The following is a 19295-nucleotide window of genomic DNA, read 5'->3' as shown; positions in this document are numbered from 1 at the left end:
GCAGACACAGAAAAAAAATTGAATAGTAACCAATGTTGTGACCTAAATGTATTTTTATTTTTATTTTTTTTAGTTTCTCGCTGTAGTTTGTTGTGCATGTCGTGTTTATTTTTTGCTAACCACTAAATGGCAGCAAACATTTTTTTTTCATACTATCAAAAATGTAATAATGATAGCAGGAATTCTGTTATCAGTTTTCATTTTCTCTCTAAAAGAATGCAATTAAATATTAAATTTAAAAGATTTTTACTTATTGCAACGGAGTATTACCTTCTGTTTATAAAGTAGGATTATATCATAAAATGTGTAGTGTTATTTAGGCACTTAAATGTCTTTATCTGCATGTCACTTCAACATATTGTTTGGTATTGTAGGGCAGCTCATGTGTGGTCACTCAGTCAGTCAGTTTCCTAAAATCTGTTGTCTCTTGGGATTCGGAATGCCTCTGGATTTTCCTCAGGTACCAATTTAAGAGCAAGAATGTCTGTAGCCACAGTCATTGTTGGTATTCAGACCAAGGGCAGGGTCTACTATGTCCGGTTTGAGTGTCTGTTCTAACGATTGAGGAATTTGTATTTTTTTTCTTTCACCAGTCAGTGTGAACAAGTCACCAATTTTAATTTCATAGAATGAGTCTTAATTTAACAATATCCACTATCCCATCGATGTGACCTTCTTTTCTATATAATCCGTTTACTGACCAATGATTGTTGTAAAATAAATTAGATACTGGATTTGTTACCAGCCAGTCAAAGAGCACAGACAGAGGCAGCCACTTTGCAATCACATAAACCAGGCCAGTGAACCACTACACGATCATTGACATCCATTAACTCTTAAGCCCAAAGAAGCCTTTTATGTTCTGTTACAACACTTACTGAATCACTTCTGTACTGTAATACTGAAATAAATTCAGTGTGACTCTTACAATAGTGGCTCAAGCCACTGTTGACATAAACCTGCACCATCTATTTTCATGCACAATGAATGCTGAACTGAAAAATGACATTCATAACTAGTCCACACACAGTAGTACTGTCATATTAAACAATTATTGCATTCAATTAAAATACAATGATGGCTCAAGAACTCTTCAACAAACTTCAATTAATCTTGTAACAAAGCTGTATTATGTTTTACTAATGGGAGTGAATAGCAAGTTGAACTCTCCATGTTGAGACATGTTCCTGTGCTATCTGAAACCCGTGTCATATTGTAAAAAAAATGTGTCTGAAGGTGCTCATACCCTAGGGTCATTTACACAACAACACACATGAAAGACACACACTTGCTACATCAGTTCACTAAATAATTAAAACAAAATAGACCTGCAACACTGGCTGGTATTTTGTGATGCATGCAAATATCCCCCAAAAATACTTGAAAAATGTGCAAAATACTCACACTTAACACTTTTATTATGCTTTTCTTAAGCACATTTTGACACTAATAAAAAAAAACAATAATAATAGTTAATATACTCACATGCCAGCAAAGGATCTCTGCTGATAGAACAGCCATGGTTAAGCAGCAGCTTGACTGACTTGTCTCTCACACATACTACATGCACAGAGACACTACAGCAGCCCTTCTGCACGTTCCTGTCCACACCCCCTTGCGCATGCACGGCTTCTTTTCTCAGACATACGCAGCATGCACCTTTCATATATCTGTTTCTCATTATATTTCAATATTTCGTCAAAACAAACACTGTGGCATTCATAGAACACAAGAGTTTGATGAATTTTGGATACATACGATTTAGTGTAGTTTAATAAAGTAGAATGATTTTATGAATCAGGGTGGCCCGGCGGCTGAGTGATTAGTGCATCAGCCTCACAGGAAGGGTCCTGGGTTCAAATCCAGGGCGGTCCACCTGTGTGGAATTTGCATGTCCTCCTGTGTGGGTTTTCTTTGGGTAATCCGGTTTCCTCCCACATTCCAAAGACATGCATGGTAGGCTGATTGGACTCCAATTTCGTTATACGCAGCTGTGTATAATGACAATAAAGGCTTTTTGGATTTTTGATTTGATTAAATTGCGCCTAGGTATGGGTGTGAGTGTGCATGGTTGTCCGTCTCCTTGTGCCCTGCGATTGGCTGGCCACCAATTCAAGGTGTCCCCCGCCTTTTGCCCGAAGGCAGCTGGGATAGGCTCCAGCACCCCCCACGTGACCTTGGTGAGTATAAAGCAGTTCAGAAAATGAATAACGTAAAATTCAAACACATTTCTAAGGATTTGTAAATGATGCATTTCATCTCTTCACCAACATGAACAATTGGCCATGAATTACAGTCAGATGTGGCCTGTATAGTTAAGGTCCACTCTCACGCGTCTGATGGGATTCTTAGCAGGCGTGGGTAGTTATTTCCTCTGTGATTCCCCCTGAGTCAATCAAAGGGGAAAGCACAAGCCCAACAAAAACAATTATTGCTTTGGAATCATCTGCACAGATATATGCACTGAATGAGCTTTGTGGACTCATGAAGAGCAAACAAGACCCCACCATACTGCCTGTCCACATATGTTCACAGGGCAACACTGCTGGAATTTAGCACTTTGTTCTTTTCAAACTTCTTCAGATGGCAGTGTCAGGCTCCTAAAATAAATTTATGGTTGTTTGCCCCTCTTGAAAGAGCAGCAGGAGAGTTCTCTTGACCTGCTTTAAGCTTTTTGCTTCAGGTGATGGAGGGGTCAAATCAGTAGATATGAAAACAATTTAACACCTGTTTAAGAAAGCGGATAAGTGATGCTGTTATGTTAGGTTGCAAGATCTACTTTTGTCAGTCAAGAAACTATCTTGCAAATGAAAACGTCTGAGCATTGAAATGTTCTACATGGCGAGCAAGGCCACATACTGTATGCCAAGTCACATCGAAACCTCGGCTCTTGTCTATCACAGTGTATTAACAAGCACAAACCAATGATGGATGTATGAAAGTTTTACAATTCCAAACTGGAAATGTACCGTGAAAACATAATCTACGTAGTTTAGATGTGACCTCAAATAGGATTAACATTTTTTTTCCTGTTTCATCAATAAGATAGGTCAAATGAGTGTGTGGTCTGAATGATGTCTGTCATCTATGTGGATTGTGATTAAATTGCAATGGATGTAACGGAAAGTGAGCACTTGTTACATGGCCCTTAGCCTGGTGCTTTTTCTTGCCAAATAAATTGAATTGAAAAAAAAAAGGTACGATGTATTCACACTTTTGTGCTATACGTGAATGGAATGATGTCATGTTCATCACACATTTCTTGTTCAAACAATGTCTCCATTATCACACAATTTAAGAATTGAAAAATGGATGATTTGTGTGAAAAATGGTTTCACTGTGGGCCAATTTATAAAATAAACCACATGATTTAACCCAAAGATAAGAAGAACTTCATTTTCTCAGACCACTATGGCTATTCCTACCCTAAAGGCTTTTACGACCACGTAGTAAAACTATGAACAAAATGTTGTTGTAAAGACATAACCATGGAAGGTTTATACGTTTAACCTTGATGACATAGTGGTATAGCTTTCAATGACTGGTTTATAGCGCACTTAACGTACTGCAATCATCTCAGGGGATAACCCTTTACTAAATTTGATAGTTTGACTTCATTGAGCCACAACCCGCAGTTCTTTTCTACCCTGACACTGGCGGCGCTAAAAGTGGAACAAATTAGATAATTTACATATGAAATACTGCTCTATTTAAAAGAAATCCAATTCACGAAAAAAGTTCTAGAACCAATTAAATTCGTAAGTAGAGGTTCATGACTCCAGTACTATAAGAAAAACACTTTGCCAAATCTCGCATTAAGGTAGAGTTCCAAAGCAAAAACCATTGCTGTCCAAAAAGAATATAAAGGTTCATCATATATTTGCCAAAAAACATCTTGATGATCCTCCAAACTTTTGGAAGCACATTCTGTTGACTGATGAGTCAAAAGTTGAACTTATTAGAAGGTGTGCGGCCCATTACATTTGGCAAAAACTGGCACAGCATTCCATCAAAAGAACACTATACCAACAGTGAACCATTGTGGTGGCAATGTGATAGTTGGGGGCTGCTTTGCTGCCTCAGGACCAGGACGACTTGCTGTAATTGATGGAAAAATAATTCTACTGTCTACCAGCAAATTTTGAAGGAGAACGTCCGCCATTCAGTTCGTGCGCTCAAACTCCATCGCTCTTAGAGCATGCAGCATGCTCCAAAGCACACAAGCAGGTCTACCTCTCAATGGCTAAAAAAGAACAAAGTTAAGGTTTTGGAGTGGCAAAGTCAAAGTCCCAATTTAAATCCTATAGAAATGCTGTGGTGTAATGCGAAACGGGCTGTTCATACTCAAAAACCCTCTAATATTGCAGACTTGAAACAATTCTGCACAGAAGAGAAAACTCCTTCAAAGCGTTGTGAAAGACTCATCACAAATTATCTCAAACGCTTGATTTTAGTTATTGCTGCCAAAAGTGGCCTAACCCGTTATTAAGTTCAGGGGGGAATTACTTTTACACAGAGGGTCAGACAAGTTTGTAATTTTTTTCTGCCTTGGTTTTTTCTATTTCCTTGGGTTGTCTCTGTGTCATATTAAAATTGGTTTTGATGATCTGAAACCTTTGTGTGTGATAAATATGCAAAAAACTACAGAAATCAGGAAGGGGGCAAATACTTTTTCACGGCACTGCATTTAAGGGCTTTGCCATAGGTTGTTTTAATAACTCAAAAAGATTCTTTTTCAGCACATCTCTATTCATTTGTTTTCCCTAACAAATACTACCAACGGTAGAGCAAAACAATTAAAGGAGTAAACACAATTTACTGTTTAAATATAGTAGTATAAAATCTCAAGTTTGGCAAGATATCTGAAAACAAATCCAAATTGTCGGTCTTAAAAGAAAGCAAATTGCCACATCCCCTTTCACAATTACACCACACTGTGGAAGTAGTCATTGCTTATCACGTTGACGTTGTCTCCAAACCATCCCGACATGATTGTATCTGTGAAAGGACTACTTCAATTACAGAGAAAAGCCCAGCAGCTATGCTGAAAAGCAGGAATGCATCCCACACTGCTCTGTAAAGGACAGACCAACATGCCTTTCTTTAAACTGACCTGCAGCTATATGCAAGTTACGAGTGTAGGTTGTAATTCTCGTCGTGTACACAGTGATTACTTACTACAGAGTTTTTTTTACAGATAAATGTGCAGAACATTTCTTTGTTTCCTGTAACCCTCAATTAAGCCTGAAAGAGGGTAATTGCAAGAGACTTTTGGTTTTGGATAAACAATCATTTGAAAGCCTTCTACCAGTTCCTGGCCAGCTGCCGCCACCTGAGACGTCTCTCCTGTTCCGGCACAGACTGATCGGTTCCACCGGTGCCCACCACAGCAGGGCCCGTTTCTAGCGTGACCGGACGTTTCGTCGAAAGACGTTTGGTCCCCAGACGTCTGGTCCCCAGACGTCTGGTCCCCGGACGTCTGGTCCCCGGACGTTTGGTCGACTGGACATTTGGTCGACCGGACGTTTGGTCGACCGGACGTTTGGTAGAACGGATGTTTGGTAGAACGGACGTTTGGTAGAACGGACGTTTGGTAGAACGGACGTTTGGTAGAACGGACGTTTGGTCGCCGCGTTCGCTCGCTGTCAAATTATGACAGAGTTTACTGTTGATATTTTGATATTAGATATTTAGATATTAAACTCTCTCTCTCATGATTATAATTTTGAGAGCTGGTTTCGTTCTACCAAACGTCCGTTCTACCGAACGTCCGTTCTACCGAACGTCCGTTCTACCGAACGTCCGTTCTACCGAACGTCCGTTCTACCGAACGTCCGTTCTACCGAACGTCCGTTCTACCGAACGTCCGTTCTACCGAACGTCCGTTCTACCGAACGTCCGTTCTACCGAACGTCCGTTCTACCGAACGTCCGTTCTACCGAACGTCCGTTCTACCGAACGTCCGTTCTACCAAACGTCCGTTCTACCAAACGTCCGTTCTACCAAACGTCCGTTCTACCAAACGTCCGTTCTACCAAACGTCCGTTCTACCAAACGTCCGTTCTACCATACGTCCGGTCCACCAAACGTCCGGTCCACCAAACGTCCGGTCCACCAAACGTCCGGTCCACCAAACGTCCGGTCGACCAAACGTCCGGTCGACCAAATGTCCGGTCAATCAAACGTCCGGGGACCAAACGTCTGTGGACCAAACGTCTTTCGACGAAACGTCCGAGTGCCGCTTCTAGTGGCCCCAATGTCCACAGTAGCATGAAAGCCTTACCAAACACCCAGTTTGTTGGCATCAGCCACAGACGGCCTGACACCCTCCCAAACCGCCTCGTCGTCCCAGCCATGTTTGTTGTCGTTGATTAAATTTGTGTCTTGACCTCAATGTTTTGATAATCTGCTACTACAAAAGCTGTGAAATTGCTGAAATGAATCTGGGTGTTAAACAATACTGCACCCTGCCTTGGTCGAATCTATTGCATTGAACACATTGTACATGACAAAATTTCCATAAAAATAAATGCAACAGGTTTGTGTGACACAAACCTAGAAATGCATAAAAAAATCAGACAATAAAGATTGAATAATAATTTAACTCATCTGTCACAACATATTATTGCTCATCAGAAATCGACACCAACATTAAAACATATTTTTGTTTACTGTCATTGGCGACCTTCAGTTATTCATTCATTTACCATAGCGCTTATACTTGTTAGGGTCGCGGGGGTGCTTGAAGCTCCCCCAGTTGACTTTGGGTGAAAGGCAGACTATTCACACAAAATTGTTTGCCAGCTAATTATTGGGCAAACAGAGACAAACAACCATGCACACACCCAATCATACTGCCAGTGAGTGGGAATCGAACCCATGCAGCCCGCACCCATCCCAGGGGAAAGAACCACTGCACCGGATGGCCCCTTCATTTATTCATCGTCTTTATTGTTTATCTTCGAGAGAGTCATGTAGGTGCCGGATGATTTCAAAGCATTCAAAATAGTTATTGGAAGGGATTTCAGATTTTTTTGTTTTTCTGTTGTTCCTTTTTAGTGTGTCTTTTTTTTTTTTACAAAACTTTAAAGCCTAGTGGGTTTTAAGTTTTAAAACATCAAACACGGAAAAAGGCGATAGAAGACATCTTGGCTGAACAAAATGAAACCTTACCTGCAACTCTCTACTCTTTTTCTGCAAGTCGTTGGTGATGGCTTCTTCAGCTTCAAGCTTGGAGCGAGTACTGCTTATTTCCATTTCCATCCTTTAGTAACAAGATCAGGTATTGATTTAGAAAGAATGGTATGAAACCAAACACAGGCAGATATACATATACAGTAATACCTTGACATACGAGTGCCCCAGCATACGAGAAATTTGAGATACGAGGAAAATTCCGAGCAAATATTTGCTTTGAGATATGAGACAAATTTGAGATACGAGCATATGAGACAGCCTGGTGGCCGAGTCCACGAGAGGCTGCTCATGATAACAGCACACTGTCTTTCTCGCCGCATATCCCTCGCGTAAAGATATCTACAGTAATACCTTGACATAAGGTCCGCGCCGTCTGTCTGTACTGAGTAATAACCATAACCACTACATAGTTATTTGTTACTTTGTGACTAGGTGGTGAATTGGAACCAATAAAAATATGTTTTTCAATTGTCATATCCTGTTTTTGGTGTTTTTTTAAGAGGGTGCGATCGAATTAATTTTTTTAGCTCATTCCTATGGGAAAAAAATGATTTGAGATACGAGTAACTACACATACGAGCTCGGTCCCGGAACGCATTAAGCTCATATCTCAAGGTATTACTACGTGTTGTATTATACTGAAGTTGGAAGTAAAAAAACAAAATACTAGTATGTATATGCAAGTAATATATAATTGTATATAATAGGAATACTGCATAATTATTTTTTCCTAATACCGACATATGAGCAGCATTTAAGTGGCGTAATTTTTGGACTATAAACTGCACCTAACTATGAGCCACACCCATCAGACTTTTTTCAAGTATACTGTAGTATTTCATCTATAAATCATACTGGACCACAAGCCACGTGTGTCCACATTGTATTATGGGATATTAACACAAAAAGACATACAGCTCATCAACTTGTAAAAGTTAATGTATACACCGCGTTGGACTGACAGGGATGTTTTTTTTCTTCTTTTTTTGGTTTTTATATCACCTGTCATAAAACAAGACAAGACAAAAGAAGATGTCATTGTTACCGGTTCAAATTCATATCTTCTTTATAATTGAACTTGCCCTACTTGAAAAATACTTCTCACCTGCTAATTCTAGTTACTCAATTTTATTCAGTCTCAAATCATAAATCAAATCTAACAAGGGAGGAGCCTAGGTAACTCCATATATGTAGATCGGATGTACTATGTATGTAACAAAATGAGTAACTTTGAGGAATGGCAATTACTAAAAAGGATTTTTCTTTTTCTTTCATAATTTAAGATGATGTTGACTTTTGATGACCAAAGTATCTTGATATAACTTGATACAGTATGTGGTTGGTTTAATAAAAGCTTAAAAATAAACTTTTAGAGGAATTTTACTAATTGCTTTCTTGTCTGGGTACTTGTGCGGAAAAAAATATCAGTGACTGCAATACTAAACTATCATAGTCTTGCAATGAATCTGTACAGATTGTGGAAGTGCACACTTTTTTTCTCTAATAGTATACGCCACAGGTGTCAAAGTGGCGGCCCGGGGGCCAAGTCTGGCCCGCCGCATCATTTTGTGCGGCCCGAGAAAGTAAATCATGAGTGCCGAATTTCTGTTTTAGGATCAAATTCAAATGCAGTTTATAGATGTAAATTATATTTCCAGATTTACACCTTTTTAAGGTGCATTTTTTTAATCCAATGTTTTTCTTTTTGTGTTTTTAGTTCAAAAAGCATTTTTTTAAATCTAAAAATAAATATATAAAGTATTTTCTGTTGTCCACTTTAATGTTGGACATAATTTAAAAAAAATGTTTCTTTTGAAATGAAAAACAAATGATTAAAAGATGTTTTCCCTTATTAAGAAAAAAGCTCAAATAAACATTGATTTAGGTCTATAAACAACATAATATCTAGGGATTTTGGATCCATTTCTTTTAATCTGATTTGTTTTAAAAATATATAAACATTATATCCGGCCCACATGACCTCAAGTTTACGTGAATGTGGCCCAAGAACCAACCCGAGTTTGACACCCTTCGTATACACCAAAAAAAAACATATAGAATGTTTTTTGACCAACCTGTAATGCCAATAAAATGGAAGATACATGAAATGATTGGCGTGTCTTATATTAACGTATGTCATGGACTGTTTAAAAAACCTAGTAACAACAAAATGACTCATTGACTTTTATTAAAAGAATCTTTTGACCAGAGGGTTTGAACATTCTATTCCAGATTAAATTGCTCATTGGTGTGCACAGAGCGTGTCAGAGAAGGTGTATTATGACAGTTGTTACTGTGCGTGACTCTGTGTGTTCTTATTAGTGAGTGCATTTAGGTGGATAGCGAACTCAAAATTGGACATATGTTCCAGCCTGTCAGAGTTTAGGCATTCATTCTTCTTGAAAGGTTCATTATAGGAAAATGACAAGGTTTATTTGCTTAGTGTTTCGGAAACATTTTAAAAATGGTCACAGTAGACCTAAGTTCAATGTAAAATCCACTGAACTGATTTATATTTCAAGTCAAGTTTTTTGTTGTTGTTGCTGTTGTTGTTTTAGTCTTGCCTTTGTATATCCATACTATTATTAGTACACCTATCTTTACTTTGGTGGAGAGACTGGGGGCGGGGTGCTAACTTTTGGAATTAAAAAAAACATTTAAAATTTAACGAAGCTGGAAGATATACATTGTGAGAAAAAAAAAAATTAGTTAATTAATCAATTAATTTGGTTCAAAATGTGCAATGAACTAAACTCAAAATAGTTTGCATTGAAAATGAACAATCCTAACACCGTTAGTCATAATTCATAATTCATTCGTCTGAAAAACAGCAAAGTTTAATAACGAGTGCCACCTGAACTCTGACCTTCTGAGTATTTGGTCTGGGCCATTCCGTGTTTTCTCCCCTCCTTCGATACTCTCTTGAGTGCCCTGGTTCTCGCCCTCCAACTTTCTATAGTTTTGCTCCAATTCTTCACGCTGCTGGCGCTCCTCTGCCAGCTGAAACTCCAACTATACATAAAAACGTGCAAAATTGCAAATACACCTGTAACAAACAACTGAATTTGCATGGTTCAGCCATACAAATAGTTTTTGTGACCTAAATATAAACACTTACCTCCCGACACAACCACTCGCCAATGGCCAGTCATAGCAAAAAATTAAAATTAAATATTCAATTTGATACAGCAAGCCACAAAAAATGAGATTCAGAATACAAAAACCACCAGTTAAAATAGCTTGAAAAGACATTCTGGTGATTTTCAAAGCAAATTCTCTTTCAAAACTAATGAAAAAAGACATCAACGCTTATACAAAAATAGCATTTAAAAAAATCATGCAAGGTCACTTTAGAAATTCTACTTACTTCTTCTACCCTTTTCTGTAGTTGGGTTTTTTCTTGAGTCAATAGGTCCACTTTCTCCTCCTCGCTATGTAGTTCCTCCATAGCTTGCTGAAATCAACAACAACATAAAACAATCATAACATTGACGCAGATATTTAACACTATATATTGTCTTTCAGATCAAGGCATCATATCATGAAATACTGAAATTAAAATACCACAAAATAAGAATTTTTTTTACAAAATTAATGATTATAAGCAATGTTAGTGGAAGAAATATATTATCTGCAGTTGGCAAAATATTGCTAAATACTATAGTATGTAGTGGTGGCATATTACTGTTGGTAGAAGGTCAGTAAAGGTTTAAAAATGGTCTTCCTGCTATGCAAATTCAATATAATCATTTTCCAAAAATATAGTTTGTGATGCTAAGTTACTTTATAAAAACACCACCTTAAGCATGGCACAAAAAAACTAACCTTATTCATATATTCTGTACTCTACATACTCTATTTGCGGCACGGATAAATGTGACATCAGTACTTAATGCTTAAGTTTATTGCAAGGGTGTACATAATATTTACCCTTATTGCACTAAAAATACCCATGGGTCCAACTCAAGCCTACTGATTGGTTTCGTAATATTACATTTATTTCAGTTGTACAGGGAAACATTCATTTTGATGTTTTACCTTAGCCTAATGATAACAATAACTTTCTATTACTGTATATTTCAGACTATAAGTCGTACCTGAGTATAAGTCTCACTAGCCAAAGAATGCAAAATTAAAGGGAATATATATTTATTCATTCATTTTCTGAAGCGCTTTATTCTCACTAGGGTCGTGGGGGGTGCTGGAGCCTATCCCAGCTGACTTTCGGGCACGAGGCAGGGGACACACTGAATCGGTGGCCAGCCGATCACAAGATATGAGGGGACGGACAACCATTCATGCTCACACTCATAACTAGGGGCAATTTAGGATGCCCAACCAGCATACCATGCATGTCTTTGGAATGTGGGAAGAAACCAGAGTACTCGGACGAGAAGTCTGCCTTTCCCCCGATGTCAGCTGGGTTAGGCTCCAGCAACCCCCGCAACCCTTTTGACGATGCGCGGTATGGAAGATGAATGAATGTGTGATTAAGTTCACACATAAGTTGTACTGGAGTATAATTCACATCCAAGGCCGAACTATTAAACACACACACACACGCACACACAAAAACTGACACTTATAGTCCGGAAAATACGGCATATGGGCTACTGTTGTTACTTTACGCAGCGCCGGATGGCACAGGAGCAGACTAGTGGAGGTAGACGTATGCAAGTTTATTTTACAGAGTCCATTTAACAGGGGTGTGTAGACAGGCCAGCTATAATCTCAAAGAGGCATGGGATCAAGAAGAGAGCTGTGTGGACATATCAAGCATGGGTCAGGCAAATGTGCATGAGACAACGATTTCTGTACATTTTAACCTGACACTCTACCAGTCTTATCCACCTCATCAATTGTTCTGCACTGTGCTCCTGCAGTCATTATACAGGATTGCTTCCGCTTGCAAGAGTAGCAACCGTGCTAAAATGTCCATTTATAGACAATCTCTTGCCATGAAGTGATGAACTTTAAAGCTTGTCAAATTAGAGATTTTGACTTTTTTCAGCTTCATCTAAGATAACAAATCTTAAATATGAGGCTTTTGTGAGTTATTCTTTGACATATTGCTCAAATTGGGCAATGTTTTTTTAGAAAACAACTGGTAGTTTAAAACAGTCTCTTATATATATATATGTATTATATTTATATATATATATATATATATATATATATATATATATATATATATATATATATATATATATATACATATATATATATATATATATATATATATATATATATATATATATATATATATATACAAATATTCATTCATTCATTCATTTATTTATCTTCCATACCACCCATCCTCGAAAGGGTTGCTGGGATTGCTGGAGTCTAACCCAGCTGTCTTCAGGCAAAAGGCAGATCAAACCCTAAACTGGTCGCCAGTCAATCGTAGCATGTGCGGTTGATTGGTCGCCGGTCTTTTGGTCGCCGTCTTTTGGTCGCGGTCTTTTGGTCGCCCGGATCGCGACAACGGGCGACCAAAAGACCGGCGACCAAAAGACCGACGACCAAAAGACCAGCGACAAAACAAGGTAAAACAACACGGTCTACGCATCAATAAAAGCCGTATAAGAGTTTGTATGTCCATGAGTTGTCCCCTTAAGAAGCTACGTCAGTCAGGGTCTTAACAAGTTCTCCAACAAAAAACAACAAAAGTCCAGGAAATTTGGAGCTTTTCTTTAGCCTAATAATTACTAGGGCATTAAGTATGACTAAATAGTAATTCGCAGTTTGTATTTAGGGAATTTGAGCAACGATTTAAATGGTAATTATCACTTACCTTCCGGGCGACCAAAAGACCGGCGACCAAAAGATCGGCGACCAAAAGACCGGCGACCAATCGACCGTTTACCCAATCGTAGGGCACACAGAGAACCAAACGACCATCCAATCATACCGCCAGCTCTGGGAATTGAGCCCCCGCCTACCCACAACAAAGTCAGGTGAGAGGGGTGGATTTACTGCTGTCATTTATATTACCTTTTGGGAAAAAAGGAATGTGGCCTGTGATCCAAAATAAGTATGACACCTCTAATCAAGAGGATATGCCTCCAAACCTAACCTCTTAAACTTCTAAAGTATCTTTGAATTAAGAGTGGAAAATTTGTAGAGGCTTTTTTGGCGCTTTCCAGTTACTTTCCATCAGTGTCTGGTGACGTTGGTGCCCTACATTTTTTGGACATTCCTGGACAAAGATAGACTTTTAATCCTTTACTATTACACCTTAGTGAAAGAAAGGGAGATTTTGTAAGGGTCTCTAATTGTAACCTCCACAGCCAAGGGCTGCAAGTAGTCATCAGCTGTGAGGCTTTGAAATATAGCTAGTATTAATCTGTTTTTTCGATCATTGAAAGATGCCCACATTCAACTTTGATGAGACCACACTCTGGTGATGATCTAAACCGTCGTTCCTGAGTTTCTGTGTCAAACGGTGGAAGTAGGAAATATTTCCTACCTCTTTATTCTGCTCACACGCAATAAGTGCACCCTCCAGTTGGTCCAGGTCTTGTCTAAGGCTATTACATTCTTCCTCCATCCTGTCTCTGTGGTGAGCCAGCTGAGTTGAACGGACCTCACCTTCTTCCAGACGCTCCGACAGGCCAGATAGCTGTCTCTCTAGCTGACGTTGTGTCTTCTCCAGCTGGATACACAATTCTGACACGTGGGTAGTGTGCCGCTCCTTAGTTAATGCACAACAGTTAGATTCAAAATGTGAACAGCTCATTCTACTTTTGTCATGAATTTTTTTCATATGCATCATCATCATAAAAAGTATCAGACTAGAATTGAGGATTCAGCTGAATTTGCGCTCACGACCAGGTTAAAAACAAATTACAGTGATATCTCAACATACTAGCAGCCCAACATACGAGCATTTCAAGATACGAGTAAAATTTTGAGCAAATAATTATCTCTGGATACGAGAAAAAGTTCGAGATGCAAGAAAGCCAGGTGGCCAAGACATGAGAGGTGGTTTATCAATGTAGCGCGCTGTCTTTTTTTCCGCATCTCTTTCGTGTGTAACAGATATCTACGAGCACTGGGCGGAGCGTTGCAATTTTTTCAGTGTTTGTTTTCCGTCACTCAGCGCGAATGGTGGAGCGATCGCTACGAAGAGTGTATATTACTTCTCGTTGGCTGCTCATGAGAAAATCAGGGGCACTGGCTCTCTCCCGCAACTCCCTTGTGTAATGTCTCTGGTCGCAACTCCCTCTTTGTAATGTCTCTGGTCGCAACTCCCTCTTTGTAATGTCTCTGCGAGCACTGTTTTTCCCCCCTTAGCCTGTTAGCTGCCGTTGACTACTTCTCGTTGGCAGGTGGTCGTGCGTTATCCTATTGTGAGGACATTTGTGTGCATCATTTTCGGAATATTTTGAAGGGAATACAAACTCAAACAACCCTTGATATTGACTGAAAGTCAGTGTGGAGGCGGGGCAAACAGAGCCAACCCGTCCGGGAGAATTTTATAAAAATGTAAAACAAAATTAGAATTAAGTTCAGTGAAAGGTTAGATTAAACTTATTTTTGAGTGTGTTTGCATCCTAATCCAAGTTCATTTAAATTTGTTTATGTTATATTACGATTCACCGGTGCAAAAAGTCTCCCCCGCAATAGGGGCAATTTAGAGAGTCCAATCCGCCTACCTTACATGTTCTTGGAATGTGGGAGGAAACCGAAGCACCTGGATAAAACACAGTCCCGGGAGAAGATGTAAACATAAAGATGACACTTTTTTTCACGGGGCCTAGAAAAAGAAGCAGGAGGACGTATCTAGCTGATTACAATTGTTATTGAAAATGTATTGTGAATGGGGACTGCTCCATTGGCAGCTCCTTTATAGTTAACTTTGGGAATCATAATAGCAAAGATACTCAATTGTCAGCCAACAGCTACATATATGTGACCTGTAAAGTGACACAGGACATCACCAAGTAACCCATAATGTCTTACTTGGATGATAAATAACACTCTGCCTTATAAATGAGTGGTGGTCATTATTGTTCTTCACTCCCTACCCCCCACCCCAAAAAATAAATTAATAGAAATGTTGCTAATGTGTATTTTCAAAGTGTAAACAAGCATGGGGGCTTCATTGCATCTAGAAGAAATTCATTATTACATTAAAAAGAATCACTGTTCACCTTATCCTTTTATTCATTCTACTTCCGTACAGCGCTTCCTTGTAAGGGTTGCCGGAGCCAGCCAAAATGCAGATTACACCCTAGATTGGTCGCCAGTCAGTCATACTGCCACAAGTGGGACTTATGCCCGTGCCTGCCCGCACCAAAGTCAGGCGAGTGAATCACTACACTATCTGGCCTCACCAGAACTCATCCTGGACTTCTGATGGAACAAGGCTGCTACGTCCCCCCTGTATATAAAAGGCGAATGCGTGGAGCGAGTGGAAACTTTCAAATTCCTAGGGCTCCACATCTCTGCTGATCTCACTTGGGCGGCAAACACCACAGCACTCGTCAAGAAGGTGCAGCAAAGGCTAAGTTGAGAGTACTCAAAAAGGAGCAACTAAACACCAACCTGCAGAGGATAATCAACACAGCCCAAAAGATCATCAACTGCCCCCTACCTACCTTGTCCAGCATCTACAAATCCTAGTACCTTAGAAGGGCAGAGAGCATCATAAAAGACAATACGCATTCCGGCTTCCACCGCTTCAACCTGCTGCCCTTTGGAAGGAGCTACAGAGCCATAACAGCCAAGACAAACAGACTCAAGGGCAGTTTCTTCCCAAGAGCTGTCAACATACTCAACTCGAGTTCTGCACCTAGGACCTAATTAAGACTTATTGCTAGCCACTTTAGTCACTTTGTACCACTTACCCATGTTGACTACTACTTATACTACTTTTTCATTATGTTGACCACTTATTTATCTATTACTATTTATTTATTATTTATCTATCATTACTATATATTGATTATCTATGTGTTAGTTTGTTGTTGAGCCCTTTGACTCAGCGAGTGACACGCTCTCAACAACTTAGTGCTGAAAATCTGCAAAACCACGGAACTCATCCTGGACTTCAGATGGAACAAGGCTGCTCTGCTGATCTCACTTGGACTTTATTTATTTATTTCTTATTTATTGATTATTGTCTGTTTGATCTTATTTGTCCACTACATGGCGAAAGCTTTAAATCTCATTATGCATGTGTAATGACAATAAAAACATTCAATTCAATTCAATGCAATTATCCTACCACTTTTTTAGAAGTGTTAGTTAGTGCTCCAACAACTTAAACATGTCAAAAGAAATCGCATACAAATCCATAATCCTGGCCAACTAGGTAACATTTCCCCAAGCAACACTTCTTTGTCTACATTTCTGAGCTGTCTGTTTTGTCTTTTTTAGACACAAGTACGTACAAATAGAAAGAAAATAGTAATGTAAAAACTAACATTACTGATAACCAAGCTTTGCTTTTTTGTAGAATTTTAAATTTTACACTGCATCTCTATTATTATTCAAGTGGATTATTCGCACACTTTGATGACATTTACAAGATTAACTAGTATGCTAAAGTACATAGTCCTGAACAATTCTTAGAATGTTACAAAGAATGATTTGTAGAATCTGGATAAAATTCATAGTTTCAAAATGAAAATGCTGTACTTAAAAATGTCTTTCAATCAGAAGTGTTAGCTCATGACTGCAAATGGATCCCAGAAATTCTGATTAAGATCACATAAGAAAACAGCCTCTTGAGCAATAAAAGTATAATAAAAGTTTGCATTTTCTTTTCAAGAGATGCATCTGATATCTGAGAATTGCTATTCAGTCACTGTGGTAAGAACACTCATTAGTTGGTCTATGGCAGCATTCAAAGCATGACAAATGGATGAGTGAAGAACCATCTGGAAGTTAGTGGTAAAATGGTTTGGTGGTTTTAATTTTGGAAGGTTTCACTAAATCAAAGAGCAAAAGGAAAACTCATCTTACCGCGAAAATGCCACAAAATGTGTGTACCTCCTGACAGCAGGAAAAAAATCCTTCTCTTTGTTAGCCTAATCTCTGCTTAATATAGGTCTGCTACAAAGATCAACACAGTGACGTGAGGAGCTGACCTGATAGAGAAGTTTAGCTTTTTACCGGAAATCATGGTCAGCAGTGACGATCCATAACAGGAGTGAAAAGTTCTCATTATCAGCTGTGCTATGGTTAATATTTGTATTATTATTAACAAGTTATCATAGGCAAGGTATTTAGCTGGAATAAGCAAACAGTAACCAAATATGTGGTCATTTGCAAATTGACCAAACAACCTTTATCCATCTCCAGGATTTTTTGCCATAAAAGTACTTGTTCTGTGCCTCGACGGATTTTCTACATGGCTGCTCCACAAATTCTATTATTAGAAGACGATATGGCGGCCAGAAGGTGCCTACAAACTCTAGTTGAGGGAAGCTTCAGGACTAACATTACCACATGGTTTTAATGCTTTGAACACACATATATACGAATTGAATCCAAAACCTATTTTAAAAAGTATTAACAATGTGTATGACTTATTTTTTTTGGTTTTTATGATGGTCCATTAAAAAAAAATATATATATTTGTAGTACAGTAATCCCTCATTTTTTTGAGGATGATGGGGACCAGAAGCCCTTACATACATTTTACTATTTTAAAATAAATTGGCAGTGGCTCCTTGACCGGTAACCGGTCAAATAGTCCCATAGGCTATTTAGCCGGTAACCGGTATAATAGCCTATATGGCCCCATATGGCTATTTAGCCGGTAAGAATTCTGTGTGGGGTAAATAGTAAGAAACTACGGCTACGGAGCCACTGCCAAAATAATAGTCATTAAATCTTTATTCACCTAATGTTAAAATCTATCAATTGGCAATGACACATCAAATTTCAATAAGATTGGTTGAATGGTTTAGAAAATCCCCTATTCACTCAATGTTAAATAATAGGTTACCGGCTAAGTAGCCCCTGGGATTATTTGACTGGTTACCGGCTAACGAGCCACTGCCAAATAAATTAGCTTCTTATGAGAAATGAATGGTTGAGAATGTGAAGGTGTGACTTACTGTACAGTGTCCTCATACATTTAGCAGTAACACTGAAAATATTGGCTTCAGTGATTCATTCAAATCAGTGTCAAATAATATCTTTGAACATGTTGTCGTTGCTTGCATTCTAAACCTTACACTGTTATTGTTAGTGTTATTAAATAAAATTCACTCACAGATTGTAATCTGGTCTCCAATGTGGTGCTAAAGTCATCCCAGTCCAATTCATCAGGTTCTGCTTCTGACCCTGGATCAGTTTTACCCTGCTTTGGTTCTTCTACAAAGTGGTTAGACGTGACACCTAAAGACATCCTCGTAGGAAACAACAACCTCTTGTTAAAAATGGTCCTTTTACATCCTATAATGATTAGCTGAGGCTGATCACTTCCCTTGTGTCTTTGCTTTACAATGTATGCATATGATTTCTTGTCCCAGGTGATTTCTTGGAGAGAGAACAATATAACATCAATTCACTAAGTGATATTGATGGACTACTGCTCAGTGTACTTTGTTTGCCAAATATTCTGTTTCTTCTCAGACATCCTTGGAATGACTTCTGATGTACGTAATCCAAACGTGCCCCTCATCTGTTTGTCCACCTTGTTACAAGAAGAAAATAGCTATCTCTCAGTCCATGGTAGATAGAGATATCAACACCTTTATAATTTTGTTTCCAAAGTCTTCCATCTGTGATGAATCAGGGGTTAGGAAGGTGATGTCATGTGATGATGAATGAGTCTTAAGCATTTCTTATAGAAACACAGCCATTGAGGGCACGACTGAAACTACAAAACAATGCCAAAAATCGAAATCCAAAGTAAAAAAAACTGCTGAAAGTCCATCCTCCTTTCAGTCTTCATTAAAACTGACAAATGTTTCATGCACTCACACCCACTTTGGTCTCCCACATTGCCACAACATTCCGCTTGGCAGAACATTGAGGGCCTATTGTACTCTGCTCAGAGTTAACAGGAAAATAATAATAATAATAAGTAAAGATGAATGAAAATGTGTTTTTCACCATGGTGAATGAAATTGTTC

The 19295-nt window shown here is 38.7% G+C and overlaps 1 protein-coding gene across 3 annotated transcripts in view; it reads right to left on the bottom strand.

The window, feature by feature from the left end:
* Positions 1 to 18992, bottom strand: part of LOC144092488 (myosin heavy chain, skeletal muscle) — a 31145-nt gene extending 12153 nt beyond the window's left edge. Inside the window, exons 1-5 of one of the 3 annotated variants that reach the window (XM_077625318.1) lie at positions 18431 to 18992; positions 13670 to 13894; positions 10565 to 10651; positions 10064 to 10209; positions 7174 to 7264 (exon numbers count right to left, since the gene is read on the bottom strand). In XM_077625318.1, the coding sequence (XP_077481444.1) occupies positions 7174 to 7264; positions 10064 to 10209; positions 10565 to 10651; positions 13670 to 13894; positions 18431 to 18565 (684 nt within the window). In that variant the 5' untranslated portion in view covers positions 18566 to 18992. Of the gene's footprint in view, positions 1 to 1485; positions 1587 to 7173; positions 7265 to 10063; positions 10210 to 10564; positions 10652 to 13669; positions 13895 to 17172; positions 17295 to 18430 lie in introns of those variants that run through there. The other 2 variants (XM_077625319.1, XM_077625320.1) reach the window with 2 other exon arrangements.
* Between the last annotated feature and the right edge of the window lie 303 nt (positions 18993 to 19295).

This window comes from Stigmatopora argus, chromosome 18, assembly GCF_051989625.1.
Source record: "Stigmatopora argus isolate UIUO_Sarg chromosome 18, RoL_Sarg_1.0, whole genome shotgun sequence".
NCBI lineage: Eukaryota > Metazoa > Chordata > Actinopteri > Syngnathiformes > Syngnathidae > Stigmatopora > Stigmatopora argus.
Note: the sequence above shows the minus strand (reverse complement) of the source record. Positions and strands in the feature narration are given on the sequence as shown.